This window comes from Mercurialis annua, linkage group LG7 (genome assembly GCF_937616625.2).
Source record: "Mercurialis annua linkage group LG7, ddMerAnnu1.2, whole genome shotgun sequence".
Lineage (NCBI taxonomy): Eukaryota > Viridiplantae > Streptophyta > Magnoliopsida > Malpighiales > Euphorbiaceae > Mercurialis > Mercurialis annua.
This window is the reverse complement of record NC_065576.1, coordinates 7599551-7626012: the sequence shown is the minus strand read 5'-3', so window position 1 is coordinate 7626012 and position 26462 is coordinate 7599551. Positions and strand designations below refer to the sequence as shown.

The 26462-nt window shown below is 34.9% G+C and overlaps 4 protein-coding genes across 5 annotated transcripts; 2 read left to right on the top strand and 2 right to left on the bottom strand.

Annotated features, from left to right (window-relative positions):
- Positions 1 to 745: 745 nt before the first annotated feature.
- Positions 746 to 6416, top strand: LOC126655788 (ubiquitin carboxyl-terminal hydrolase 17). The gene is made up of 11 exons (XM_050350088.2): positions 746 to 1308; positions 1607 to 2321; positions 2412 to 2497; positions 2979 to 3064; positions 3168 to 3330; positions 3435 to 3546; positions 3665 to 3822; positions 4250 to 4334; positions 4466 to 4678; positions 5434 to 5495; positions 5586 to 6416. Exons 1-11 carry the CDS (start codon positions 1043 to 1045, stop codon positions 5989 to 5991), a joined length of 2352 nt encoding a protein of 783 aa, XP_050206045.1. The 5' UTR covers positions 746 to 1042; the 3' UTR covers positions 5992 to 6416.
- Positions 6417 to 6950: 534 nt separating this feature from the next.
- On the top strand, positions 6951 to 9769 carry LOC126657715 (uncharacterized). Of its 2 annotated transcripts, XR_007633404.1 has the most exons (5): positions 6951 to 7376; positions 7454 to 7559; positions 7658 to 7711; positions 7919 to 8155; positions 8632 to 9769. XR_007633404.1 is itself a non-coding variant. In XM_050352460.1 (4 exons), the coding sequence occupies exons 1-4, from the start codon at positions 6985 to 6987 to the stop codon at positions 8075 to 8077; spliced, it is 711 nt and encodes a 236-aa protein (XP_050208417.1). In that variant the 5' UTR covers positions 6951 to 6984; the 3' UTR covers positions 8078 to 8271. The 2 variants fall into 2 exon arrangements, 1 of the variants encoding a protein (XP_050208417.1); XM_050352460.1 differs by lacking the exon at positions 8632 to 9769 and having other exon boundaries at positions 7919 to 8271.
- Positions 8541 to 9627, bottom strand: LOC126657713 (probable long-chain-alcohol O-fatty-acyltransferase 5). The gene has a single exon (XM_050352459.1). It carries the CDS (start codon positions 9625 to 9627, stop codon positions 8575 to 8577), a length of 1053 nt encoding a protein of 350 aa, XP_050208416.1. The 3' UTR covers positions 8541 to 8574.
- Positions 9770 to 16894: 7125 nt separating the features above from the next.
- LOC126655617 (GPI ethanolamine phosphate transferase 2) lies at positions 16895 to 25899 on the bottom strand. The gene is made up of 17 exons (XM_050349856.2): positions 25643 to 25899; positions 25474 to 25555; positions 25324 to 25368; positions 25052 to 25219; positions 24856 to 24940; positions 24648 to 24754; positions 24227 to 24307; positions 23082 to 23134; positions 22879 to 22981; positions 22312 to 22455; positions 21286 to 21382; positions 20071 to 20293; positions 19833 to 19926; positions 18671 to 19684; positions 18206 to 18298; positions 17772 to 18058; positions 16895 to 17214 (listed from the first exon to the last, which is right to left on the bottom strand). Exons 1-17 carry the CDS (start codon positions 25768 to 25770, stop codon positions 17082 to 17084), a joined length of 2937 nt encoding a protein of 978 aa, XP_050205813.1. The 5' UTR covers positions 25771 to 25899; the 3' UTR covers positions 16895 to 17081.
- Between the last annotated feature and the right edge of the window lie 563 nt (positions 25900 to 26462).

The following is a 26462-nucleotide window of genomic DNA, read 5'->3' as shown; positions in this document are numbered from 1 at the left end:
ATGATGACAATCTTGTAAATTTATTTATTACTTATTTATACATTTGAATAGTAATATTACAAGATTGCTATCATGACGTGTCATTACGTCATAAGTTTAGTTCATGGATGATGCGGTGGACTGAGTCTACTTAATAATTTTTCCAATTATGTATAAGTTTCTTTTAAGAAAATTTTTAGGTTAATTATTGACACATGATAAGTTTTTTTTAATAGTAAATCAAATATGTATTTTTACAGTAAAATCTCTTATAGAAATAAAATTAAAGTACCTCTAAAAAAAGAATTAAAATTAAAGTAAAGTAATCAATATAAAATAAATATAAATTTGATTGCCAAATTATTAAAATACGATAATTTGAATACCGCCAGAGTCAATTATCCTTAAAATTCATGTAGCTTTCATTCACAATTTTAAAAATACAATTTGCAATCGTTTAAAAAAAAAACCATATGAAAGTATTTTTAAAAATAGTTTCAAATAATTATAATAGTTTCTAAAAATACATTTTATAACCTTTTTTAATAATAGCTTATAAAAAAAATTCTAACTGATTTAAAATGATTTTTAAAAATTAAACTAAACAGAATAATTTATAATTTTAAAAGCCTGAACATAATTACTAAAATATTAAAATAAAAATTACAAATTAAATTAGAAATGGAGTATTTTTACAAATTTTACAATTACATTACATCAATCAATCAAAACTGTGTTAGATAAGGCCCAAAAACTTGTTTCTTTTTCTCAGCAAGACAACAAAAAGACTGTCTTTTTATTACCAGAAAAACAAATCCTTAAAACACAAAACAAAAACTTCCAAATCAACCCCAACTTTTTCTTCATTTCTTCAACTCCACAGAAATCCCCCCCAACACCAATAAACTCCAATTATCACCCACAACACCACAGCCCACATCCCAAAATCTCACCCGTAACACACACGCGCCACCACCGATATGCCTAACGACAAATTTACAGTTCTAGGGTTTCTTTGTTCAGGCTTACTCCTCGGTACTGGATAGGTAAAGCTCACAGAAATATGTCAATTCTTGAAACAATAGGGTTACAAGCCCTATTGTTTCTGTTTATTTCGTTAATTTGCAGTTATGTACATTATAAATGGCGTAATGCCGTCGCTAAAAAGGAGGAGATTAAGCGACTGGTTGATATGGTTTCTAAGGAATCTGCTATGGTTGAATTTGAATCTGTTTATGAATACAATTCGGCTCATAAATTGAACCAGTGTGCTGTTTGCCGTTGCCCTACTACTACGCGTTGTTCGCAATGTAAATCTGTTCATTACTGGTGAGTTATTTTGTTTATTGGTTTATTTATTTGCATGTAATGTTGGTTTATTTTTAGTTAGAAGTAATGTCGTTTATTTAAGTAGGAATTCAGCAATTAGAATTTGTGGGTTTAAAGCTAGAATTTACTTGTTTTAAGGGTTTGTAATTTGATTTAGAAATTGGGGAAAGTTCCGAAAAGTTATATTTTTTGGTTGATGGAAATCTTTTAATTTAGCATTTGAGTATATGCCTAAATATAGCCATTGTGCGGCTGCTTGTACACTGTAGTATTGAGCAAAATTTTGCCTCTTTTGTAGTTCTGGAAAGTGTCAAATAATTCATTGGAGAAGCGGTCACAAGTATGAATGTCGACCTTTAAGTACTATGATGCATAAACAGGAAAGTGAATTTTGTGAAAGATCTGCTGAAAAACAATATGAAATACGTGATGAAGAATGTGAATTATTAGCCAATGTTTCCACTAATAAGGAACTTGGTTATAGCCGTATGGGCAGATCAGAGAGACCTTTTGAAGATATCTCTCACGACTTGCCGAGTACAAGGTCTAATTCTCAGGAAATGCAAGAAACTAAATCTTTTCCTCCAAAATCAGCTAAGTCAGTTGCTTGTGTAAATGGTGTTTCTCGTGCAAGTAAATCAAATAAGATCAAATCGAGTTGTAATGATGAAGTTGTCAGTTGCAATTCTCAGCTTCCAAATGGCAAGGTCATGTGTGATGATGCCCGGACAGCAAAATCGGTTCATAAGAGGTCAATTAGAAGAGCTGCATCATCAGAAATGTTACTTACTGATGCTTCTGACTTAAATAACTCAACATTAATGCATAGTGTGAAGTTGGATCCTGTAAATGATACTGGGGAAGATGATTCAAGATTAATCAAGGGCAGAGAAGCCAGATCTTTGTCATTTAATGCTTCAGATGATCATACGCGGGATGCTTCTAATAGCTTGAAAAGTTCTGTGTGGAAAAAAGTTCAGCAGTTGAGAGGAAAGCAATCTAACATATACGAGGTATGGATTCTTCATTATAAGTGCTTAATGCTTATCCTTAGTACATTACTTATTCTGTTATGCAAATATGTAATAATTTTTCTTTGACAGATGACCTTTCCATATGAACTTTTTGTGAAGCTTTACTCATGCAATGAAGAACTAAACCCATTTGGACTTAGAAATTGTGGGAATAGGTAAGAAATTCTGATATAGAAATCATGTTGTGGTTTTTTCTGGTTCATGGTTTTTCATTATGTAAGTGACTCAAGAAGATTTAAGGGTCTTAGACCTTTTTGAAGTTAAAAATCATGCAGATTGGAAAAGAAGTCCATATAGCTCAATGAACTTGCGACGAAGGCTTGGTTGAGTTGTATAATTTGAAGTCTTCTAGTAATTGCGGTTTCTTCATTTTAATGAAATTTATGCTGTCATTTTCTTCATTTAATTTATATGAAAGATGTAATAAGTCAGTAGATGGGTTTGATATTCAACCTAAGCTATTTTAGGACCTTCTAATTACTAGTATGGATTAGTGGTTTTTCCATGAGTGCTGTCATTTATTGTTTGTTACTTAGTGGGAGCTTAGAAGCATTCTTTGCTATGAGTATTTTCTCTTTATTCACCTCTATAGTATAATTCTGTCTCTTTATTCACCTCTACAGTAAATTTTTGCAGTTGTTATGCTAACACAGTGATCCAATGCCTGGCATTTACTCGGCCTCTCACTTCCTACTTTGCTCGTGGCCTCCATTCTAAATCATGCAAGTTTAATTTCCTGAATCTTTTGAGACATTATTATTAGTTTATTACTACGACTGTAAGCTTGAAGCTTCCTCTTATTATGCTAGTTCTCTTCTTTGCCAGGTCGAAAGAAGGGATGGTGTTTTAATTGTGAATTTCAACTTCTGATTCTGAAAGCAAGGGGCGGAGAGTCCCCTTTGTCACCAATTAGAATTTTATCCAAAATACAAAAAATTGGAAGCCATCTTGGTCACGGAAGAGAAGAAGATGCCCATGAATTCTTGAGGTGAGCAGGTCTTTATAATAATGCTGGTCAATAGGTTTTCATCCAGTATAAAAATAATTCAAATTTGTATGTTCTCAATTTGTATGAAGTTGCTGATGTGGCAGGTATGCTATTGATACGATGCAGTCTGTGTTCCTCAAAGAAGCTGGATCTCTGGGCATGTCAGAAGAAACCACTCTTGTAGGAGCAACTTTTGGGGGTTACATACGATCGAAGGTTGTATTTCGCTGATGGAACTCCAGTTTCATATTCTTATTTAACCGATCTTTACTCCATCAAAAAGCAAGCCTTCTGAATATAATTTTTCACATGCAATGTTATGACTTATTCTCAGATAAAATGTATGAGGTGTTTCGGGAAATCTGAGAGATTTGAACGGATTATGGATTTAACTGTTGAAATTGATGGGAACATTGAGTCTCTTGAACAAGCTCTTACACAATTTACAGCGGATGAAATGCTAGATGGAGAAAATAAATACAATTGCAGCAGGTTGGTCCATTAGCTTGGGTCTCTTTTGCCAAAGAGTTATAAAGTGTTTCTTCCGCATCTAGGCTCTTCTTAGTTAGCTTGCTTTGTTTGTTTTCCTATGTACATTATGAAAGAAAATAAATGGAGTCCATTTTTTAAAACAGAATTAGTAGTTTCATGAAAGCAAGTGTTTTTTTCCTTGTATTCTTAGTGAATTCTTTTAATTTGCCAACTAGGCTTTCTTGTTAATACATCGACTCTTTAGAGAAACCTAAGCTAGTGTAACATACCTTTTAGCAGCCTATGAACTCTTCATAATACATACACATTGGCCCTATATATGCAGAATGATATAATAACTAGCTTGTATTAGTCAGTTTGAGTTCAGCCATGCAAATTGAATCTCATCGTATTATAATAATTCCTGGTTTTGTTGTTTTACTATCAGGTGTAAGTCTTATGTGAAAGCTAAAAAAAAGCTGACAATAGTAGAAGCACCCAATATCCTCACAATTGTGTTAAAGCGATTTCAGGTAATTCTTTGGCGTCTTTCTGGACACGAGCGATTTCAGTCAATTATTAGTTATTCGTTGTGATATTCATTAATGAGCTTGTACACTTGTAAGATATACATTATTGTATGCTCTGTTTTTGTTGTTTGCAGTCTAGTAATTTTGGAAAACTGAATAAGTCAGTACGGTATCCTGAGGTCCTCGACATGGCTCCATATCTGTGTGGAAGAAATGATAAATTTCCTCAATACGGTCTTTATGCAGTGGTTGTTCACCGAGATACAATGAGTGATGCTTCTACGGGTCATTACGTCTGTTACATAAAGACTCCCAAGGGTGATTGGTTTGGGATAAATGACAGCACTGTATGTATAATATCTCTCTCCCATGCATAAAATTGTTATATATTGGAGCTTCTGGTTTTTCCTTTTTCTTGTTTTCTATTTATCCTTTCCTGAAGCATGTTCCTTCACTATCTTCCCAAAACCAATAAGTAAATGTAAAAGAGACTTAAGAGCAGGGGTGGAGCCAGATATTAACACTGGGGATGCCCACCAACTCTACTTTTTTCTTTACAAAAATAATTTAGGTAGCTAACTTATTATTGGCCTTTCATGTTTACATAATAAAAATCAAGTGATGCTAACATCTCAAGCATTAAAATATACATATAAAAATTAATCAATCCTTTGGGGGACCGCTTTCAAAACTTGTATATATGACCATATATGAACTAATTTTGAAAAGTTTGTTGTGCCTGGGTTTCCCTTTGTCCCTCTATTCTCTCTGCCCCTGCTTAAGAGAGACGAGTAACATGCTATTTTGTTAGACCATTGTGTGATTATGGGATGCTAAACTGTTGATCATTTTCTTAATTGCACCTGAATTAGAGCTAACAACAATTGCTATCGTCATCGACATCAGGGACAAACTTTCAAAAAACTTGACAGAAATTGTTAAAGAACTAAAATTTTCTTTGCATTTGTGTGTGAGAATCATACCGATCAAGTTATGACTTATGATGCATGGTTGTGCATATGATTTTGGATAATAAGGATAAGGAGATTTAGTTGTACTTGAAATCCGCAGCTCTGATTGGTGGTATTTTGATATTATGTAGGTAATGCCGGTAGAGTTGGAAAGAGTTTTATCCGAAGAGGCATACATGCTCCTTTACGCAAGGTAAAATGTCTGCATCTCATAGTCGCTCTGTAAAATTGATGCAAGATATTAAATCTGTATTTCTTCACTTTTTGGTTCTCTTATTCTCAGGCATTGTCCACGTGCCCCAGTTTCGCGGAAGAGCAATGCGGAGATTCACGGAATGAAGTCCCAGAAAAGGGTTTTGGAAGCTATTCCTTCCAATAACCTTAATACATCGAAGACGAGGGGTAACTCCTACTTATCAAACTCGGATCTTTCAAAGGCAGAATTAAAGCATGATAAATATTTATACTGGATGGCTCGAGATGACTTGACGAGAAATAAATTGGGCGATCCAGATGATTGGCGATTTCGCCATGTGGATTCATCAAGCGAGAATTCTTCCCTTTTTAGTTGGTCCGACGCAAGTTCCTGCAGCACTGCAAGCACAAAGGACTCTGTGAAAAGTGAAGACTTGTCCGAATTTCTGTTTGGGGACACAGGACCTAGTTGGTATGGGCATCGTGGGTATTGAGTCGAACTCGTTGCAGCTTCCTTGTACAGCAACCCGCGTAGGAAAAAAGGACATGTAAGAAACGACCACACCGGACGAAGGCCGACCCATTATAGGGTGTAGGAGGGTATGGAACCCATCATTCTTTGTACAATGATTCAAGAAAAATGAAAATTAACCCCTCAGTTTTGGTAGTAGTAACAGTAGGTACCTAGCCTGACAAGTTTAGAACAATTTAGTACAGACTAACCCTTCTCCATTTTAGCTATTTGTGATGTAGTATTTGCTACTTTGGAGGAGAGCAATGTAGCAACATTGTCAACTCAAACATTTTGTTTTTGAGGTTTGGGTTGAGATATGATGAATTGGAGCAGCTTCATCTAGACTAGCTACCTTATTTTATGTTGTAACTTGGAATATAATTTAATCATCAAATCATTTTCTCATCTTTCTATTACAATTTAAGTTTTTTATTCAACAATTGCTCTAATCTCTAAATTTTATGTTTGATATAGAATCTTAAGGCAAAATATTTGCCTACTTTATTGTGTTTTTCTGATTATTTATTGCCACTTAAATATGTAATTAAATTATGTTTGTTCTCGACTTGCTCAAAAATTGGAATTTCCAAACCTGATCGACAATCGAGATTGATTTGGCTCAATTTGATTATCTATATATAAATTTTAAAAAGTTATTTTTACATAAAAGTGAAGATATTTAATTAGAATTAAATTTTAATTAGTCTCGTGAGCTTATCAATGTTTAAACTTGCAATTGACTCCAATAATTTTAACTTGAATTGATTAGTAATAAATCAATTTTAAATAATAATCCAGTTGACACGACTCAATTACACAGTGCCATTTATCAGAAAAAAGGATTCACTAAAAATAAAAATAAAAAACAAAATTCACTAAAACGACGTCGTATAAATGAACAAAAACGCCCCTCCCGCCGTTTTCTATATTCGGTGGCCAAAAACCTGCTATAATCAAAAACAAAATCAACCCAATGGCATTAACAATACCCACAAGTTACAACCAACATTGTCATAAGATAATCACCTCCGTCAAGAGAACCATGGTAACCGCCGCCACTAGCACCAGTAATCCAACACCTTCCGGCGGCGCGTTCACCACCATCAAACAAAAAGTAACATTCGAAAGAGAAATCAAGAAAAGCAAATTCATCGCCGTAGCCGCCCCTATCTCCGATGAACAATCCGCCTTCTCATTTCTCTCGCAGGTAAAAGATACACGCGCCACTCATAATTGTTGGGCTTACAAGGTCGGCGATCAATTTAGGTCTAACGACGATGGGGAGCCGTCAGGTACTGCCGGAAAACCAATTCAATCCGCTATCGACTCGTCTGGTATTGATAGAGTTATGGTTGTTGTTATTAGGTAATTTATTTTCTGTTACACTTCCAAAAAATTATTGTTATTAGTGATTTTTTTCATTAAATTGGATTGAATTTTAGGTATTTTGGAGGTATTAAATTAGGCACTGGAGGATTAGTTAGGGCTTACGGAGGAGTTGCATCGGAATGCTTGAGAAATGCTCCGACTTGTCTTGTAAAATCGAAGGTATAAATATTAATGATTATAATCATAGAATTTACATTTATTAATGTGTTAATCGCGTAACCGTATGAGTGAAGTTATGTTTTGATTGGATGTTATAGATTCCGATGGGCGTGGAGGTTCCTTATGATCTTATAGGAGTTCTAAATCATCAGGTGAGCATGATTCAAACGATTCCTTTTTTATTCGACATAATTAGAACTATTCCGCCTACTATAACAATTTTTGCCACTACATTTCGCATACTTGTTTTTTCCCTTTTCATATGCTTTTCTACAAAATTTTATATTTTAGGCTTTGTCATAGTCACAGTGATGTTTGTTAATTTATCCGGGTTCTCCTTTTCTGTCTGGTTGACACAGCTACAATCTTGTCGAGTAGAGAACATCAGGCAGGACTATGAGACTGGTAAAGATGGCATTGCCATGGTCTCTTTCCAAGTTGATTTTGACCAGGTTGAGAAATTAGAGGATGCTATCAAAGCAAATTGTAGTAGAGACCTTGTATTTTATAAGCGGTGAGACAGACATGGATGTTTTTTATACGTGGATACCAGGAATTTTGACGATTTCATGGTTAATCAAACAGTACAAGAAATGGTATGTATATTCCTCTTTATCTTTATTTGAAGCAAATCATGTTAGTCTGTACAGGAGACACTTACATGTAAGGACATAATTTTCTACATCTTATTATAGGCATTGGTTTTATACAATTAGTTCAGGTGGCTGTATAAAATAACTTCAATATATAACATCAGCATACAAAATTTGAAGCCAAATAAAATTCTATGTTGTCCCTTGTTTGGTGCAAGTATTTTTCTATTTGTACTGCATTACTTTTAGAGAACTAGTGCGTGCTCAAGATTCAAGAAGCTAGTGAAGGAACAAATTGAGTGAATTTGCTGAATATATTCGCTAAAAAACAATAAAGGAATTCTATTTAAATTTAAAATTAGATGAAGCATCAACCTGTGTTCGGTTCGCACTAAGTAGATGTGTTTGAGCTATTTTGTGGTTTAGTAAACTGATGTAGGGATCATGGTAATCCTAAAATATTGACTGGCATTTTCTAGGAACCTAACGAGTGCATCATACTCCATAGATGACCTTTCAAAAGCCTTGCACCGGTGCAATGATGGCAAGAACAGCCAAAAACCAGTAACCATCATAAACCCTATTGTCAAAGGTCCTGAGATCAGCCATGGTAACTGCCACCAATCGGCAGTTGCCTTCTTCAAAGCAACCTCAACCGCTAGACAGAATCCATGGAGGACAAAGAAGCAAGTGAGTTCCCATGTAGGCTTCTCTCGGCCAAGGTAGTAAAACACTAGCTCATGCATCATACCTGACACAAGAAATGTCACTAATATTGCTGGAATCGGGGCCCACTTTCTGCCTACGATATACGTGGATAGATTGCGAGTTGGTTTGTAAACCGTGGGTCGCAGAATACTCGGAACCACAAGGTTCCATCTTCTACCCCAAAAGTCTTGTAAGGAGGTAGAGAGGTACGGCTCATTGAATTGTGGTTCGATCACTAACCCTAGCCCGCTAGCAGAGGCTCCCATCATGGCTAGGACTAGTTCAAGAGAAACATATACTTGGATACAATATAGAAAGGGGATGATCTTAGGGTGGATAAGGTCACTGTAGTCATAAAAATGAATGACTATAGCGACGAGTAGGGCCTTTAGCGTAGAGATTTCGGATGATTTTTTACCGTCTTTAGGTGTATGGACAGACAATTTTTCTTGGATGTTGATCGGTAGGCAAGCTGAAGCAATGAAATGCGGAAGATAGAGTGAAGGATTTGAAGATAAAGGACCTTTGCCAAAAGCAAAGAGCAAGAGCTTGAAATTTGCAAGCCAAGCAATTGAAAAGCATGTCGGGCCACCAAGATGCATTGTGGAAAGATGGAGAGGGAGGTAGAGAAAGAGGGAGATAATTGGTAGTAAACAAACGAGTCTTATCGTGCCATTTGGAACTTTATGACCAATAACATAGCAGTAGGATAATGAGATCAAAACTGATAGCCAAACCTTAATGAAGTTGCTAATCTCATTTTCCATTTTGTTCAAAATCTTTTCTCTTTCTTTGTTCTTAATGAAATACTGATCATGATCATTCTATTTATATATGCTTCTGTGGTAGAAATTGTTGAAGATCTGCAAATAGAGTTTGATCAGATTCAAGAAACTGTTCTTTCTTTTATTTTGTTGTATGTTTAGGAAGAAAATTTGATAAAAAAGGAATATATAGAAGAACAAATTCAAGAAAGTGTTTTTTGTTGTTGTTGTATGTTTAGGAACAAAAGTTGGTAAAAAGAATATATAGAAGAGCCAGCCGAATAGTAGCATATATACATATATGCAATGATAATTGTAAAATACAAACTTGAACAATAAAAACATGTATCATATTCAATTGAGCTATTCTTATAACAATTCTCACATTCCGCTCTATTTTTCCGATTTAAGCACATTTTTTCAAATGTGGTACACATCCCAATTTTTCCAAATTTTTCATCCTATAGCCATGTGCCATTTTAGTCAATTTTCCCGCAAAAAACGATGTCGTCTTGACCGTTGAAATGACTAAAATGACATCGGGTAAAACATTTGGGATGTAAAGCCAAAAATGAAAGGTTGGGTGCTTTTTATTTCAAACAAGGGTTAACGTCAAAAAAATCACGAACTTTACACGTTTTCTCATTTTAATCACGCAGTTTAAATTTTCTCATTTTCATGCACGAACTATCACTTTTTCTCAAATTCATGCACGGTGCGGAGGTGGCACTCATTCATTGGTCTAAAATAACCTCCACCTCAGCGAATTACACCAATGGAGCAGTGACACCTCAGCGCTGTGTATGAATTTGAGAAAAAGTGATAGTTCGTGCATGAAAATGAGAAAATTTAAACTTCGTGATTAAAATGAGAAAACGTGTAAAGTTGGTGAATTTTTATGACATTAACCCTTTAAACAATGAAAGACTAAGACGTGGGATGCCAGATTTGGTAAATATGCTTACATTGAAAAGAAAAAAAAGATATAGAAATAAAGATATTATCCTATTCGATTAAATGTATAATTTTTTTAAAATTAATATAGAAATAAAGATATTATTGTAAATAATAATTAAATATGTATAATATGATTAGTTGATGTTCAAACTCGACTCAACAACTTGATCTTGAGTTTGACTTGATTAATATCGAATTGAACTCGAATCCTTATGAGTCAATTCCGAGTAATTTGTAAGTTGATTCAATTCAGTTATACTCCTAAGCATAGTATTATTCAAGCAACAAAGGAATTTAGACAAGTTTCATCTTCTTCTTCTTACATAAAACAAATAAGTAGAGTAGATGAGGACACAATTCAGATTCTATTTATTGAAGTTATAGTTAGCTTTAGTACACACTGACCAATTCTTCTATGTTAGCGATTCCTTAGTCTTATATATAAATCTATCAGACTCTTCTTCAACCAGTAGTCCTGCATGACACAGCATGCAATCACTGATCACCGACGGATCAGTAGCTTGTTAGTTAGCATTCTAGGCTCAATAACAGCATCCAAAGCACTTCTTAGAATCTGCAATTGTTGGTTTCCATTTACTCCTTCCACCCATAAAACACACTCGCTCCACCCGCCCATTATCGACATCTCTGCCTTCTCCACCTTCCCTTTCGATGACCTCACCGCCTTTGCAATGTCCGACATTAGCTTCTCTTTATCCTCGCAGCTCAACACGACCTTAACGAGCTTCCGGCCCTGCTCTTTGGTGTACTCTACTCTTAACATTTCATGTATTTCTTTTAGTTCTGATACGGTTATCACTAGCTTTTTTAGACACTTGATCGTTTCTGCTAGTACCGACGCCTTGTTCCTCTGCGGTTTTAGCACATTTGTGTTAAAAAAAAACAGATAATTTCTACGTAGTTCAGAGGTTGAGAATGTTACATACTTTTACTAAATTCGGAAGGAAAGTGCGAAGATTTGCGTATTGGCCATTGATTCGAACTCGCCTTTTTCGCTCAGCTTCTTTGTGTTTCAGAGCAGACATCAATTTGGCTTTATCCATCAAGATTGCAGTTTCTTCGAATGTTGCAGAATGATGACTTGAAATGGGTTTTACAGTATGTTTATGTGGAGCAAAGAGGCAAATTGTTAACAGGGTAGCAATTAAAGGTTCTCTACATTAAGAGGGGTAAATGCTCTTTAATGTGGAATTGCATTCTAATAATTTAATAAGATTACAAGATTTGTATTGTTATAAAAGGATTGGCATAATCAAAATTAATTAATAGGATGATCTTTAAATTGATTCTTTCAAATATATTAGCAATAACTCCAAGATTGTTTGTACCTGCAGAAAATTCTTAGCAGTAGGGACATTGTAACTCAAACTAGGGGTATAACAGAGTCGGGTCAACTCGTGAGCTACTCGGGATCGACCCGTTTTATATCAAGTCGAGCTCAAGTTTGAGTTATTAGAGTTAATTATCGGGTCGAGCTCAAACTTCAAAATACTTGGTTCAATAAACTTGCGAGCGCAATCAAGCTTTAATTAATTTACTTTTTTACCTTTTATAATTATACTATGTTTAAATAATATTTTTATTTTTATTTCAAAATGTAATTTTAAAATATTTGTATAGATATCGAGCCAAACTCAAGTCTCAAATATTCTAACGAGTTCGAGTTAGCTTGAGTCGAGCTCAACCTCAGCAGTGTTCAACTCGATTACACCCCTAACTCGAACTGAGAGTTCCAGATTTGGGTTTTTTTTCCCATTGAAAACAAAATTCCAAGCTCCTGTAACCTGAATTACCCCATCATCTACTTTAAGTCATAAAATTGCTGATATGTATCAGCCAGAAACACCAAGCATTACAGAGAATAATCTGGATGACAGGTACCAGAAATCTCCAAACTTTCATTAGCAGACATTTTCCTTATAATTTGCAGAAACAGTTGAACAAGATTCTAAATATACTGCTTTGATGTAATTGCTTGGGATATCAGAAAAGTTCAGCAATGTTCATACTCCAAAAACAATTGTTCTAATTTGTTTAAGTTTTCAACAATTTTTTGAATTCAGAATTCAAAACAGGCACAAGACAAAGAACAATAGTACCTATAAAAAGCAGATTATCAACAACAACATTTAACTGTTTCATTCTTCCTATTCAACTATGATATGCACCTAATCTTGACTCTTGCTAATTTTGGCTACAAATGGTATTCTTTTCCACTAAACAGAATTGAAATTAAACCTCTTTATCCATGCAATTACTACCATCAAGTCCCAGTACTTTTGAAACCAACATAGACATCATCCTCACCCACAAAAAACTCCAATTCATCCTCAGAAAACCCTAATCCTTCTTCACTTGTATTTCTGCTTAAACTTTCTAACTCACCATTTTCAACTTCAACTATCTGATTCCCATTTGACCCAACTTTTACAATTTTCTTTCCTCTCCCAGTCACCTTCTTTGATGTTCTTGCCACACTCTTCACCCTTCTTTTCACCTTCTTCAAAACCTCACTTCTCACAGTTTCTTGCACCAAAACATTACCATTTCCTCCCATTTCTGGTTCTAAACCCAAATCACAATCTTTACCCTTTGTCTCACTTCCAAAATCATCATCACTATCATCAGAAATCATCACAAAGTCCTCAACTTTCTCTTTCTTTTTCCCCAAGCAAGAGTCACCACCACCATTATTACTACTCTGCCCTTTCTTGTCACTCAAGCAACCACTTAAATCATACTTCAAAGCAAAATACCCAACCCCACAATAGTATTGCTGCTTCCCTTCCACCGCCGTACCCACAGGCGGCGCCGCCACTGACTCCCCATGGAAAGGCCTCCTGCAGTTTTGACACCTCAAACTACACCCCTTAAAAATGCCATCATACTCATACATATAGTAACAGTACGGGCAAACAGTCCAAAAAGTCGCCATTTTAGTGTTCTTTTATTGTGTTTTTGTTTTGGTTTGTGGGTCTTGTAAAGGAGCTGCCTTTATGGAGTTTTGTTGAACTAACTGGGTATATGAAACGGGTCTAGGTATTTATAGAGAAGAATGGAAGTTAAAAGGGCAAAAAAGTATGTGGATAGCCCGACAAGGAATTCGGGTACCATTTGTTTGGTTTCTGGACAGAGTTTGAAGCAGAGGATGGCTTGTTTTAATTTAGACGAACAACTGGCGTAAAAGAGAAGTTTTTACTTACACTATAAATACTACTATATCGATTGCTAAAATTTTAAAATATACTTATTAATCATAAATAATTATACATTCCATATAAATAACAATTGGATGAAACTAACATCTAAGGATCAAGTTATTATATCAACAACCAAAATACTCATTTTCCTTGATTCGTACACATTCTATTTCCGTTGATTTAAATGGGACAAAGTGATTATCCAAAACAAAATGGGACAAAGTGACAATTCAATAGCTTTTCCTATTTAAGGGTTAATTAAAAAAAGGGGATTTACTATTCGCCGCTTAAAATTACTACACACCGCCCTGAAAATTATCATTTTACACTTTAAGTAAAAAAAATTTCTTAACAAAAAAATAAAATGCATTCTCTCAAATAGATTGAATAACCCAATTAAAATGGCGAATAACGCTCATGATTCGTCAGAAAACGAATATCCACAATCCGAAACTAGCGTATCCGGATTTGCCGAGGTAATTTTTCTTTTTTACGTCGTTTTTAATTTTCTTTAATAATTTTATGGCGATGGCCCTTTTTGGCAATCGTCATTGTTTGGCGAGGATTTTTGATATTTTTGTTCCCCCCTTATACGGGAAATTTCTATTTTGTGCCCCAAAGCACAAAATTTCTAAATTTGTGCCTGGGCCCCACCCTGAGGGACAATATTTTTTTTTAATTTTTTTAATTTAAATAAATAAATAAATTTAATTAATTAAATATCTTTTAATTAATTAATTTTATTAGTTAGAGATTAATTAAATTAAATTCTATTAGTCCTATTATAAGTTTAGGATATGCATTTTGTTATAAAATTTATTATTTATACTTTTATTCGACTAAATTAAATTGGTTAATTGTTTAGTTAATTAAATTTTATTTTTTAGTATTTTTAATTAGAGTTTAGATTAAATTTAACTATTTTTATTAGCGAATTTTTGTAATCATGTGCTTAATTTTATTTTATAATTGTAATATTATTTAACTAGTGTAATTTAATTTAATTTCCTGAAAATTATTACAATTATTTATATTAGTTGTTTACGTTTTGCAGGTTCATATAGTAGATTTTAGCAGTGACGATATCGATTACAGTGGACAGTTTTTTTTATGAAAACGGGTTTGAAAGTGATACCGAAGCAATAAATTGGGCAAAGGGAATTGCTATACGGATTGGGTTTGAGCTGGTTATTTCGTCTCATAAGAGCGGGGGGTTAGTAAAACTTTTAAGATGTTGTCGGGGTGAGAGATACAGAGGGTCGCACACATATTCAGATTCTTTTACACGAAAGAATAGAAAGACGAAGGCCTGCTAATGCCCTTTCAGGATTGTGGTGAAATTGATTAGGGCACATGGACTGTTCTTTCGAAGTCTGAGATTTCAAGTATGCACAATCATGCGTTAGCTGTGTATTCTGAGGGACACCTTCAGACGAGCGGACTGAGTGCTGAGGCCAAAATGTGCGGGATATGAGTGTGGCACAAGTTAAGTCGTGTGCTATTTTGGCGGCTGTTCAAGAAAAATTTCCATCTGACAACCCAACAAGAAGGCAAGTTTATAACTACAGAGATAATTTGAGAAAGTCCAGCTTTGAGGATAGAGATGTTGTAGGTCAGTATTTTCATTTGGCTCTGACGCACAACTATTTACATTGGGCGCTTTGTGAGGAGAGCACAGGTGTTTTGACCCACCTTTTCATGTCGCATCCTGACTCCGTGCGGTTAGTCCGAACTTACCCCCGAGTGATCGGTATAGACTCCACGTATAAGACCAACAAATACCACATGCCAATCTTCAAACCGCCATCGCCAGAAGATGGCGATGGCGGTTTAGGGCCATCGCCAGAAGATAGCGATGGCGGTTTAGGGCCATCGCTCGGCGATGGTGCAAAGGGCCATCGCCATCGCCGGGCGATGGCCCTTAGCGGAACTGGGCCATCGTCCAGCGATGGCGATGGCCCTTTCCACCTTTGCCATCGTTGGACGATAGTCCTTAAAAAAATAAAATAAAAATTATTTTTTATTAAAACAGTTAAAACGAAAATAAATTAATTACCGGAGGTCCCCGTCTTTTATCTCTCGTCGATTCCGATATAAATCGGCTCCGGTTATCGTTGAGATTTTAGGTTGAGTTTAAGAGGTTTTTGAGTTGAGAGGATGTTTGTTTTTTTGTTTTTTAATTGAAAATATGTTAGGGGTATTTTAGTCAAAAGTTGGCGGTGGATAGTAATTTTGGACGGTAAATAGTAGTCCACAAAAAAAGTCATTGCATATTTTGCAGATATAACATGAATTTTAAAATTCGGTATTATAAGACACGAAATATCAATTTTTTGTAATTGAAAACATCATGTAATTTAAAAAAGAAATGTTCATGCAGTTGTTGGAAAAGTGCGCAGTTCGATGTTCCGAATTATAAAAAATTAATAAGCCGCCTGACATTGTCAAAATTAAAATCTGTGTTGTAATTACATAACACATTAAAATTCATAATTCAATTTGCATTTATCCCTATAATTAATTACTACTATTAGATAAATTTGGGCATTGTAACTGTGCACTAAACAGACAGTCTGATCACTCAGACACTCTTTGTGTGCAAATGCGTAGGCCATTTGAGTAATTAAACACAACAGTGTACTAGGAAGATCTGAACCGTTGGTAGGAACATACGTGGACAGTTATGATGAGCAGTGTGTACTTCCGAGTGAATTTGGAGGCTCTAGCCTGCAGAAAAGTCGATCATAAAAAATGGCCTGGAAAGTGAAAACTCATGTAATATAATTATTTTTTTTTCCTTTTTAACTTGTTTGTACTAACATGCTTAAGAGAGACAAATTAATATTCTGAAGAAAATAATAAATATAAATATTTATGGCAATAAGCCAACTAACAGCATTTATACCTCAGGTGAGCAGTGACACTTAACATTTTGTGGATTTGAATTGATAAACTTAAAACATCTCAGGCAGGAGATATAAACAACTCCGGACTAACCAATGAAAATAGGCGGGCAAAAATCTGCTAATGTCCTGGGATCAAATCCTCCCACAAGCGCCAAAACTCCTTCCTCCCCAATGATATATATAAAATAAAATAAAAAATCTGGACTAGCTAGCATTTCAAAAGATGTTAATTTACAGCTATATCACAAAAATGTGCTCAATCTAAGAAAAATGATTGACATAATAATCATTTGGATTGGGGATCTTCATCTAAATTTGTCTGATGTCTCCAAAATAAATAGATTGAAACTGGAGTTTCTTGACATGTAAAGTTCTATCTAATTCCATCGCCAGAAACCTGAATCTTTCTCCGCAAAACTAGTACCATATATACGTAAATCTCAGTTACAGCCACCACAAAGACCCCTATGTAGATGCATATAGTTGTCGCGCACACATACAAGAACCTGAAAGAGGCAGCATTAGTTTAAGTTAACATAAGTGACATAAGTTAACCACATTCCACGAAAATGCTGAGATAAAAAAAAACATTCAAAAGAGGACATAGCAAAGGGTCATTGCGGTTCCTGAATTTGTGAGTCGGGATCAATTAACTCACACTTAGCCATTTTAGTCAGGACAATACTCTCTAATTTTAAGTCAAATAACCCTCAAACTGGATCATTGCAGCACACAATTTTGTACAATTTGAGGTTAATTGACCTGACATTAGAGAGTGTTGTCCCTAATTGATTAAAATTACCGCGATGACCCTTGGCTCGATTATAAATATATAGTTTTGAAGTTTCAAAAATGTTATCAGAGCTCGACAAGTTTCTGTGCACATAAGTGTCATACTCATACTATGAATTGACTCCTCAGCAAATGCATAAACCATACCATTAAAGTTTACTAAAACCACGCACAGGTTTTAGTAACCAAAGTTCCATAATGTGCTACTAAACTATATATTCATATTAATAAGCTATGAGTAGAAATGAATAGCAAGTTGATCGAGACTTACTTCGGAGAGAAGACGCTCCAAACAAACAAATGGTTCCTCATTAATAGCAACACTATGGTATACGCAGTCAACAAAATGGAATTCAAGCCCAGTGGAACTAGGCAGGGAAACCCGAGCATCACTTTCAGAAATTGCCCCAACTCTACTGTTTGGGTAGGTACAGCATAGCTTGCGTCATCCTTCACCGAGATATACATAACCATGCTAAGAAGAACTAACATGGGGGAAGCATAGGTGATTATGAACATCAAAATGCCAGAAAGTAATGTTGAGTGACTAGAGAGGCCCTGGTAAGAAATCAACACAATGTTTGAAAAATTAGATTGTCATGGCCCCATCAATTCAAAATATTTAGTAAAGAAAAAAACAGTATATGAAATTTAAATTAGATATTGAAACGGAAATATGAATAACAGCAGGAAAGTAGAGCGTACCATAAAAGCTCCAGCAACATCAATAGTGGCCAAAGTATTGCTGTTCCCTAGAGCAAAATGTCCAGCCATTCCCAAATAGTAAAGTAAAGCAACCTAAGAGAGAAAAGAGAATGTGGACAACGTAAGTACTTGAAATGTAATTAACCCTAGATGGAATAAAAACCGCCTTTTAATCAGCACAGCACATGCTTTGTATGCATCTAATTTCACCATATCAACATAGTTTCAGAGTATACAATGAGATCATGAGATCCATCCTCTATGGAAAGCAAACCCTGTCTCCATTTATTTCAGAATGAATTTGATTGGAACCACATATATCTACACAAATATACAATATCACAATTTTTTTTTCTAGTTCATAGTTGTCAAGTACCTGGCTCTTGGTAATGCAGACTAAATGAGATCACAGCAACTAACATCAAGCCAACTGTTAGCTATAAGATCTATGGTATAGGAACTAACCTCAAGCCATTCCTTACTCCGCGGTGAACTGTGAGAATAATACAGCATGCTGGTCAGGATTTGCATTAGAAGCAAAAAGATGGGCATTGAATTGATCGGCTGTTGGAGCAACAATTGCAGAAGACACCAACATAACATGTATGCCAAACCAATTAAATATGAAGAATATTTAAATTCCAACAGAGGAGACTTATATTGATTGTCAGTAGATGCTGAGCTGAGTGAGTCGATACTGCGCCTTGAGCATGCAGCAGAGTTCCAAATGGGCATAATCCATGGTACGGCTACAACAGTACTGATTGTACCGATACCCAGAATCGCATAGATTATCTGTGCCAATATAGTAGCATGATAGTTGGATGATGCATATGAGTTGTCTTGGTACTCCATAATATGCCATAAAACCAGCAATCCAGATATCAAAAGGTAAAATCCAACCACTTGAACAATTTTCCTCTTGGATCTCGAAAAAGATGAAGCAAATAAGCCTAAGCTGAGCACTAGAAGGCCTGAGACGAGCTGAATTAATCCTATAAACTTGCTCCCACCATGTTCAAGCCACTTTGATATGTCTGAAAGATGAGTCCAGTTTACACCACCCTGATGCCAACCCCTCAAAATTCGTCCAGAAATAAGAAGCAACAAGATGGAAGACATTTGAATACTACTTCTTCCATTGCATCCCTTCAAACCTAATGCATTTCTACTGCTCCCAGGAAGAAACTGTACTAATTTTCGAAGTAATAACAGATATGACGTAGATATGACAAAATTCCAAATATATTGCTCTTCTTCTACCATAGAACTTGAACCCATACTCACAACAAGGATCAAAACAACACACAAAATGAAGGTCTCGTCTATTGGCCATCTATGTCTGCTGTTGCTCGAGCTAGAAAGGTATTGCTTCTCCCCTGGGTGAACTTCTCTGCTCAAGCAAATTATGAGGCTTAATAGCATTAGAGATGATAGGATCATTGCTACAACCCCAAAAGCAAGTGAGGAAACAGGTTTCTGCCCAGCAAGAAGAAACAGGTCAGAATATTACATGGTTCACAACCTTTGGAAGGAAGGCAAAAAAAGGATATAGCCAACATCTGTTGTCACTATCACAAAAAATATCTTTAGCCAAATCATTTAACTGTTGGCAGAGCATACATACATCAGTTACCCTGCGTGATAACCACTCACTTGCAGTGTTCAGAAATTCATAATATGCTGCGACACTGCTGCTAAAATCATCCCAATTTTTTGACCTATTAAGAACAATTTTGAACAAAGTAAAACGTGTATCACTACTTATATAAACTACACAAAGTGATGCACGTATCACAAATATAATTAACAGAACTCTATATCATGATCATTATACCAGATATCGCACTGTATAAGAAACCTACCCTGTTTTTTTCTTTAACTTCCAGAAATTATGAAGATTTGCAGCTTTTGTATATAAACAGCAGAATATATTCTCCATGCTGCCACTGCAGTCCCCAGTTCCAGACGCCCCATAACTGAAGCCATCGCATGGGACGAATTCACATGATAAACCAGGTAACTCCGCTTCCAATAATCTGAGTAACTGCCAGGAATTCAACTCCAATGCCCTTAGCTGTTGATCATCTGAACTCATTGAAAACAAACAAGGGAAAGGTGGAAAATGTGAACTTTCAAATACAGGCTTAAAACTAGATCTAGATGTTGGTCTCTTAGGATTGACTACATAATCTAGACTTCCAATTTTACCAATGAAGAGTTATATACCAATCATTCTGCAAGAATACTATGAGGCATACTTCCGAGTGCCTAGCGCTAATACAGATTAGTTTTCCACTTTTTAATGAATGGATTGGAAAGTGCTTGAAATTCCTCGGAATTTCAGTAACAGTAACACTTAAAGATACTGACTGACACCCCTAAAAGCCCCAAATATACAAGGCCGGCAAAATTATTTTAAAAAACAAAAGATGAAAACGCATACACACAAATGATACAATGCCAGTCACAGTTCCAAAGTACGTGTGCGTCCTCTTTAAACAAATAAAGCATGGCTAAATTCACCAGAACTAAATAAATATAGGACGTGAAAAACTTTAACTTGTCATAAATTACATATTTTGTTTTCCATTAGCTTCCCTGTCATCATCTAAAAATTACAGTTGCCTTATGGTTCCATATAAAAAGATGAAATCACCCATCTGCTCTTTCGTTCTATACAGGGGACAAACCAGATAACTAACCATGCACATGTTAGGAAATATAAATCTTTCATCACATAAAGAATAAACTTAAAGCTAATAATAATCATAGAAAGAACAGAACAATTTATCATACCATATACTGACATATGGCTAAAAGAACAAAATTCATCAATAGCTTTCCACTTCTGGAGAGCCTTAAAAAGTTTGTGGTTTTAGAAAAAGAAGAATGGTTATGCATGCACAGAAAAATTTAAAATAGCTTGGCAAAAATGCATCTTCCTGCTTATTTCTGTAGAATAGATCTATTGTTATTCCTGCTTATATTCTCTTGATTTGACTAATTTGTTCTTCCATTTTCAGTAAGCTTCGTTTCTATATATCAAATCAACTGTCACATACGCAAAGAAAGCTAACCTGTAAAAGAATCAAAAGTTCCTGAAATCAAAACACCAACATTGTTTTTAGGAATTGGCACGCCAAACAGAAGAGCTAATGTAGGAGCGATGTCCACCTGATCCATTTGTATTGATTTGCTATCAACAAAACTGTTAGTTGCACAGCAATAGAACAAAAAGGCAGCTGAAACAATTTGAAATGAGCTTTTCTTTTTCAGTTCTTATTTTTCAAGGTATGTCCAACACTTAATAATCTTTATATATCACTTGTCTAGTAAGAGGCAACTTACTAGACACCTTGAAATATTGGGTCCGAGTTTATTACAAGAGAAAATTGCCAAGAGTTCTCTCAACATCAGAAAGCAACTAAGCAAAATTCACGGTCCATTTGTTATTTGATACTGCTTCTTCAGATTGGCGGGTATCAACTATGATCGGGACCTTCCCCGCATTTAAAACTAAAAAACGAACTTCTGGATAATTGTTCAATCAGGAAAACCAATGAGGGAGAAGTGTTGAAGCTAAGGAAGGGGAGAAATTTCTACTCTCAGTATGGTTTATAGATCCATAAAGCTTATACTGCCCTAAATTTTTTCTTTTAACTTGACAATTATTCTCAAAGATAATCTCAAAGATAAATCAAATAGGACAATGTCAAGTCCCAAAAGGAAACTCTGGACAAACAGCTCAAAAAAACACAGAACTTAATTGGTTCTTTGAATCAAAAATTCTATCAACAATGGAATAAATACATCCAAAGCATTTCTCACAGTGGGCAACAAAGAGTTTTAAAGTAAGGAGAATAGTAAATAGAGAAGGCACAGGAGGGGATCATTGGAAAGATAAAACCCTTGGGGTTCACATCAAGGCATTTTACATAGGATGGCGGTGAAGCAAATCTACACAAAAACCTAAGAATTTCATATTGGAATTTACTACATAACATCCTCTTAATATTCTGAGCATATGATGCAAGTTAGACCAGTGTGTCAGGAAGTTTCAAGTACAATATGAATGAATAGAAAGAGTTGTATAATTTGTTTACCTGATGAACAAAATTATGAGTAGCTGATTTATAATCCGAAACACCATTTTTCAGGCCAACAAAAAGTGCTAAAGAGTCGGTTTCTTCAAATGAAGAACCCCCGTGATTACCATTCTCAGTCATGCCATGATCACTTACAACCACCTATATAAGATATGAAATAAATAAATATGACTGAAGTGCAATCTGAATTTACAGCAATAAAAGCATTAACATCAGAGATAAAGCAAGTGAAACTTGATAAGGCAAATGATAACGGGCCATCAAGAATCTCAAACCATGTGATATTATGCATATTATACAGCAAGAACTATGAGTTGTGTTGTTGGTAAATCTATGGCCAGTTGATGAGTTCAAAGGGCATTTGGCATTAACTAAGACCTGAATTTCAAGCCAAAGTTTTAACAAAACCAGCTAACACTGCAGCACCATGATGATCTATGAGCCTCCATGTTTCAGAGTTGCAGAAATTGATTATTCCCAAAATAGCTCAGTTTGGGACCAATGTTATTAATGCTAGTGTCAAGCAGTATTTAACTGAAGAGAATAGAATGAGGTAGCACCAACCAAGAGAGTCTGTGCTTGATGATCAGCATTCATCTGAGTACTGCTCAAATGAATCATCTTCACCACTTCATCCATCTCGGTGAGCTTTGGGCACATCAAGGAACTAAAGTCGTTAAACAAACATCCAAGTGAAGATCAAGAAATAAAAGCCAAAACAGATTTGAAGAAAATACAAATCATAATGCAAATAGACGAGGCAACACCTGCTGCGTCCACCAATATGTCCAACATGATCCAAGCCTAGATAATGCAGAATCTACAGATAAAGCTAGAATAAGAATCAAATGGAAGTATAAAATACAGCATGCACAAAAAATGAAAATAGTTTCCACTATGAAAAAAGGCACAACCTATATATATCCATCCAAATAAAAAAAAGCTTCGTAGTTCCTAATTATAACAAGAAATTCATTGATATAACTCCTACTAACAATGAATCAAAATTTTCAAATGAAGATAGGAGTGCAAATAAAAGAAGCAAAGAAACCAAATATTTTCCAGGTTCAATGTTCAAACTTGAAGGACTAAATGACGGAAGAGTTAGGACTAGTGAGGCAAGCAAGTAGCCAAGTGCAGATTCTGCAGAAGATTTTATAGAATAAAACTACGAAAGTGAGCCTATTCAGTAAACAACCTAACCAAATGAAGGTTGACTTCGCCAAATTGTTCCTTCAATTTATAAACATAGTGCACTATATATTTTAGATCATCATGTTCTTTCTCTTGTAGTATTGCGACTTAAGTTTCCATTTGCAATGTCCTTGTGATAAACACCTTCAAAATGAACTATGAGTGCCCAGATATTATTACAAAGTTCCTTATCTCCTTTGTTTATAACAAAACTATGCTAGACAAGAAAAAGAAGATAAAAATCCCCAAAGAACATGATAAGTATACATATACACCCGATAATTGAGTAAAATAATCACAGAGGATTCTAATTGATGAATATCCTAAACAAGTGAGTTGCATTTTGCTATTATATTTTCTCATTGTGATATTTTAAAATAATCATCCTCAGCTTTCCAAAACTTACTCTAGGAGCTATCATCTGATAATATATTTTCATGTTGTGATCTTCATTAAATTATGATGACTCCAAGTCAAAGCCTTGCGATACGCCTAAATTTTATACAATGACGTTGAGCAAAAAATCTTGCAAAATCATGGGGAAAAAATGCTCTGACAACTGCGGATTTCCATTTCCTATGTTATATTACTTATGAACAAGTTGCTCTTTCACTTGAAATTCAAAGCAGTACAACACTGCACTAATACAATTCGAATAAGAGAAAAATTGAATCACTAGAGTCAGACTAAGTTACTGGAAACAAAATAAAATACCAACCAGGAGTTTCCAATCCTCTGCGTGAAGCTCATCCCTCAAATGCCGAGAAACATTTTGATCTACTTGCACCGTGTCTTTAACCTGTAGCAAAAAAAACCTTACTAGAAGAGCTAAAGATACTTTAAGAAAAGATAACACCTAAGCTTTGCAAAAAAGGTAAGCATGAATACATTAATGTAAACATTAAGTTGAGATTTGCACCTACTCTACGAGAAAATAACGAAAAGATTAGATAGTGGTCTAGATAAAAATCATGGAGAAAAAAGCCATCTTCCATATTTCAGCAAACAGTAAGATGCATAAGGCTTTTACAAGTTATACTAGAGATGGAATAAGTAAAGACTGAATACCTAGCATGCTATCCCATTAACAAGAAACAATCTCTCAGGAATGTATAAAAATAGATGTAAATTAGACTTACGAAAAAACTGCTGACTCCATCGTATCTGACAAATAATTCAGGAAATAACTTAAGCCATGTTTCATCACCAAGCATGATCATTTTCCAACCAATCCTAAAAAACTGATCTGCAACACAAAAGATATAAAAAAAAAGATTAAAAATAATTAAAAACAAAATGGTGATTACTGATTAACATCCTAAAAAACGATTCACTTTAATAACTAACCAAGAAGATTATCATCCAACAAAGCCTGAGTATTAAAATTGAAAGCGACATCCAAGAAACCTCCAATTGCACCAGAAACCATAGCCTGCAATTGAAAAAGAAAAACAAAAGCAATCTCAATGAGTAAACAAACAAGCAGACCACTTCAATTAGTATAAGAACCATGCTAATAAATAGACGATGACGACAAAAGGACCTTCAAGCGAGGCATAGTAACAGTAGGAGGAGCAGCTTTAGCGTGGTAACCAACTGCCATGCCACTATTCAGCAACGACTGAGTGTAAGGCATTGCTTTTATCAAATCATCACGTGGCGGTTTTTCATCCTTGCCAAGCAAAAATTCAGCTGGAAGACCATCAATAACCTAAAAAAAAACTTATATTAACCATCCAACATTCAAAAATTAAAATCAAAAAACACACCAGAACCAAAAAAAAATGATTTAACATTATTATTATAATGAAGTACCATAAAAATGAGTCTGTCAAATAAAGGAGGGATTTGAGATAGCTCCTGCAAATACAAATACATCTCATAAATCATAATAAGTATGAAACAGTAGTAAAATTTGATAAAACAATAGAGCATTAAAAAAAGGGCAGAAATGGAAAAGGAAACCTGATATAGAGATTTTAAGTCGGTCTCGGTTTGATTATGGACGACGGGATTGCAATGCGGTGCGTAAAAGCTTTCTAAACCGCTGCAAAAGTAAATTAGTTCATGGATAAATAAGTTTTTCACAACTTTTAGCAGCGGTTAGTTTTGTAGAAAAAATGAAAAAGCTAACCTGACGCCGGAAAGGGCAGGTTTGACGGGGAAGAAGCTGAAGACGAAGAGAGAGAGAGCGGCGATTTGGATGATAACTGCAGTTAGCGTCAAAACTGTTAATTTAGTACACGACGTCGTGTTTGCCATTTTCTTCTTCTTCGGTTGGAAATTGTATGAAGTGAGGTCGTTTCTTTAACGATCTGAACTGCAACTGTGCGCCACTGGAAAGTGTCTGATACTGCAAATCTTAACGACGTATTTGGATGGAACGACGTCGTTTGGTATTAGAGTGAGGTTTTTTTTTTTTTTTTGTCGAAGCTATAAATAAAGTAAGCATCTCCAAAGAATTTGTCTTCGGCAATAAATTGAGTGGCGCTTTCTATTCTTTAAATTTAGAATAGAAAATGTAAATGACTCTGCACATATGGAAAATTATTTTTATTTTTTATTTTATTTTAAAAAAAATAAAATTTTAAATTTTAAATAATAAATTAATTATTTTTATTTTAAAATATAATATATTTTATTTTTTATATAAATTTAAATAAATTTATTAATTAAAAATAAAAGGATTAATGTCATAAAAATTCACCAACTTTATACGTTTTTTCATTTTAATCACATAGTTTAAATTTTCTCATTTTCATGCACGAAGTACCACTTTTTCTCAAATTCATGCACGGTGCTGAGGTGTCACGGCTTCATTGGTGTAATTCGCTAACGTGTAAAGTTCGTGGTTATTAACAGAAAGAAACTGACAGAACCAGCCAAATTAATCAAAACTTGGTACTAAATATAATCAAAATAAGGGATGTTTGATAACCCAATTTATTGATTAA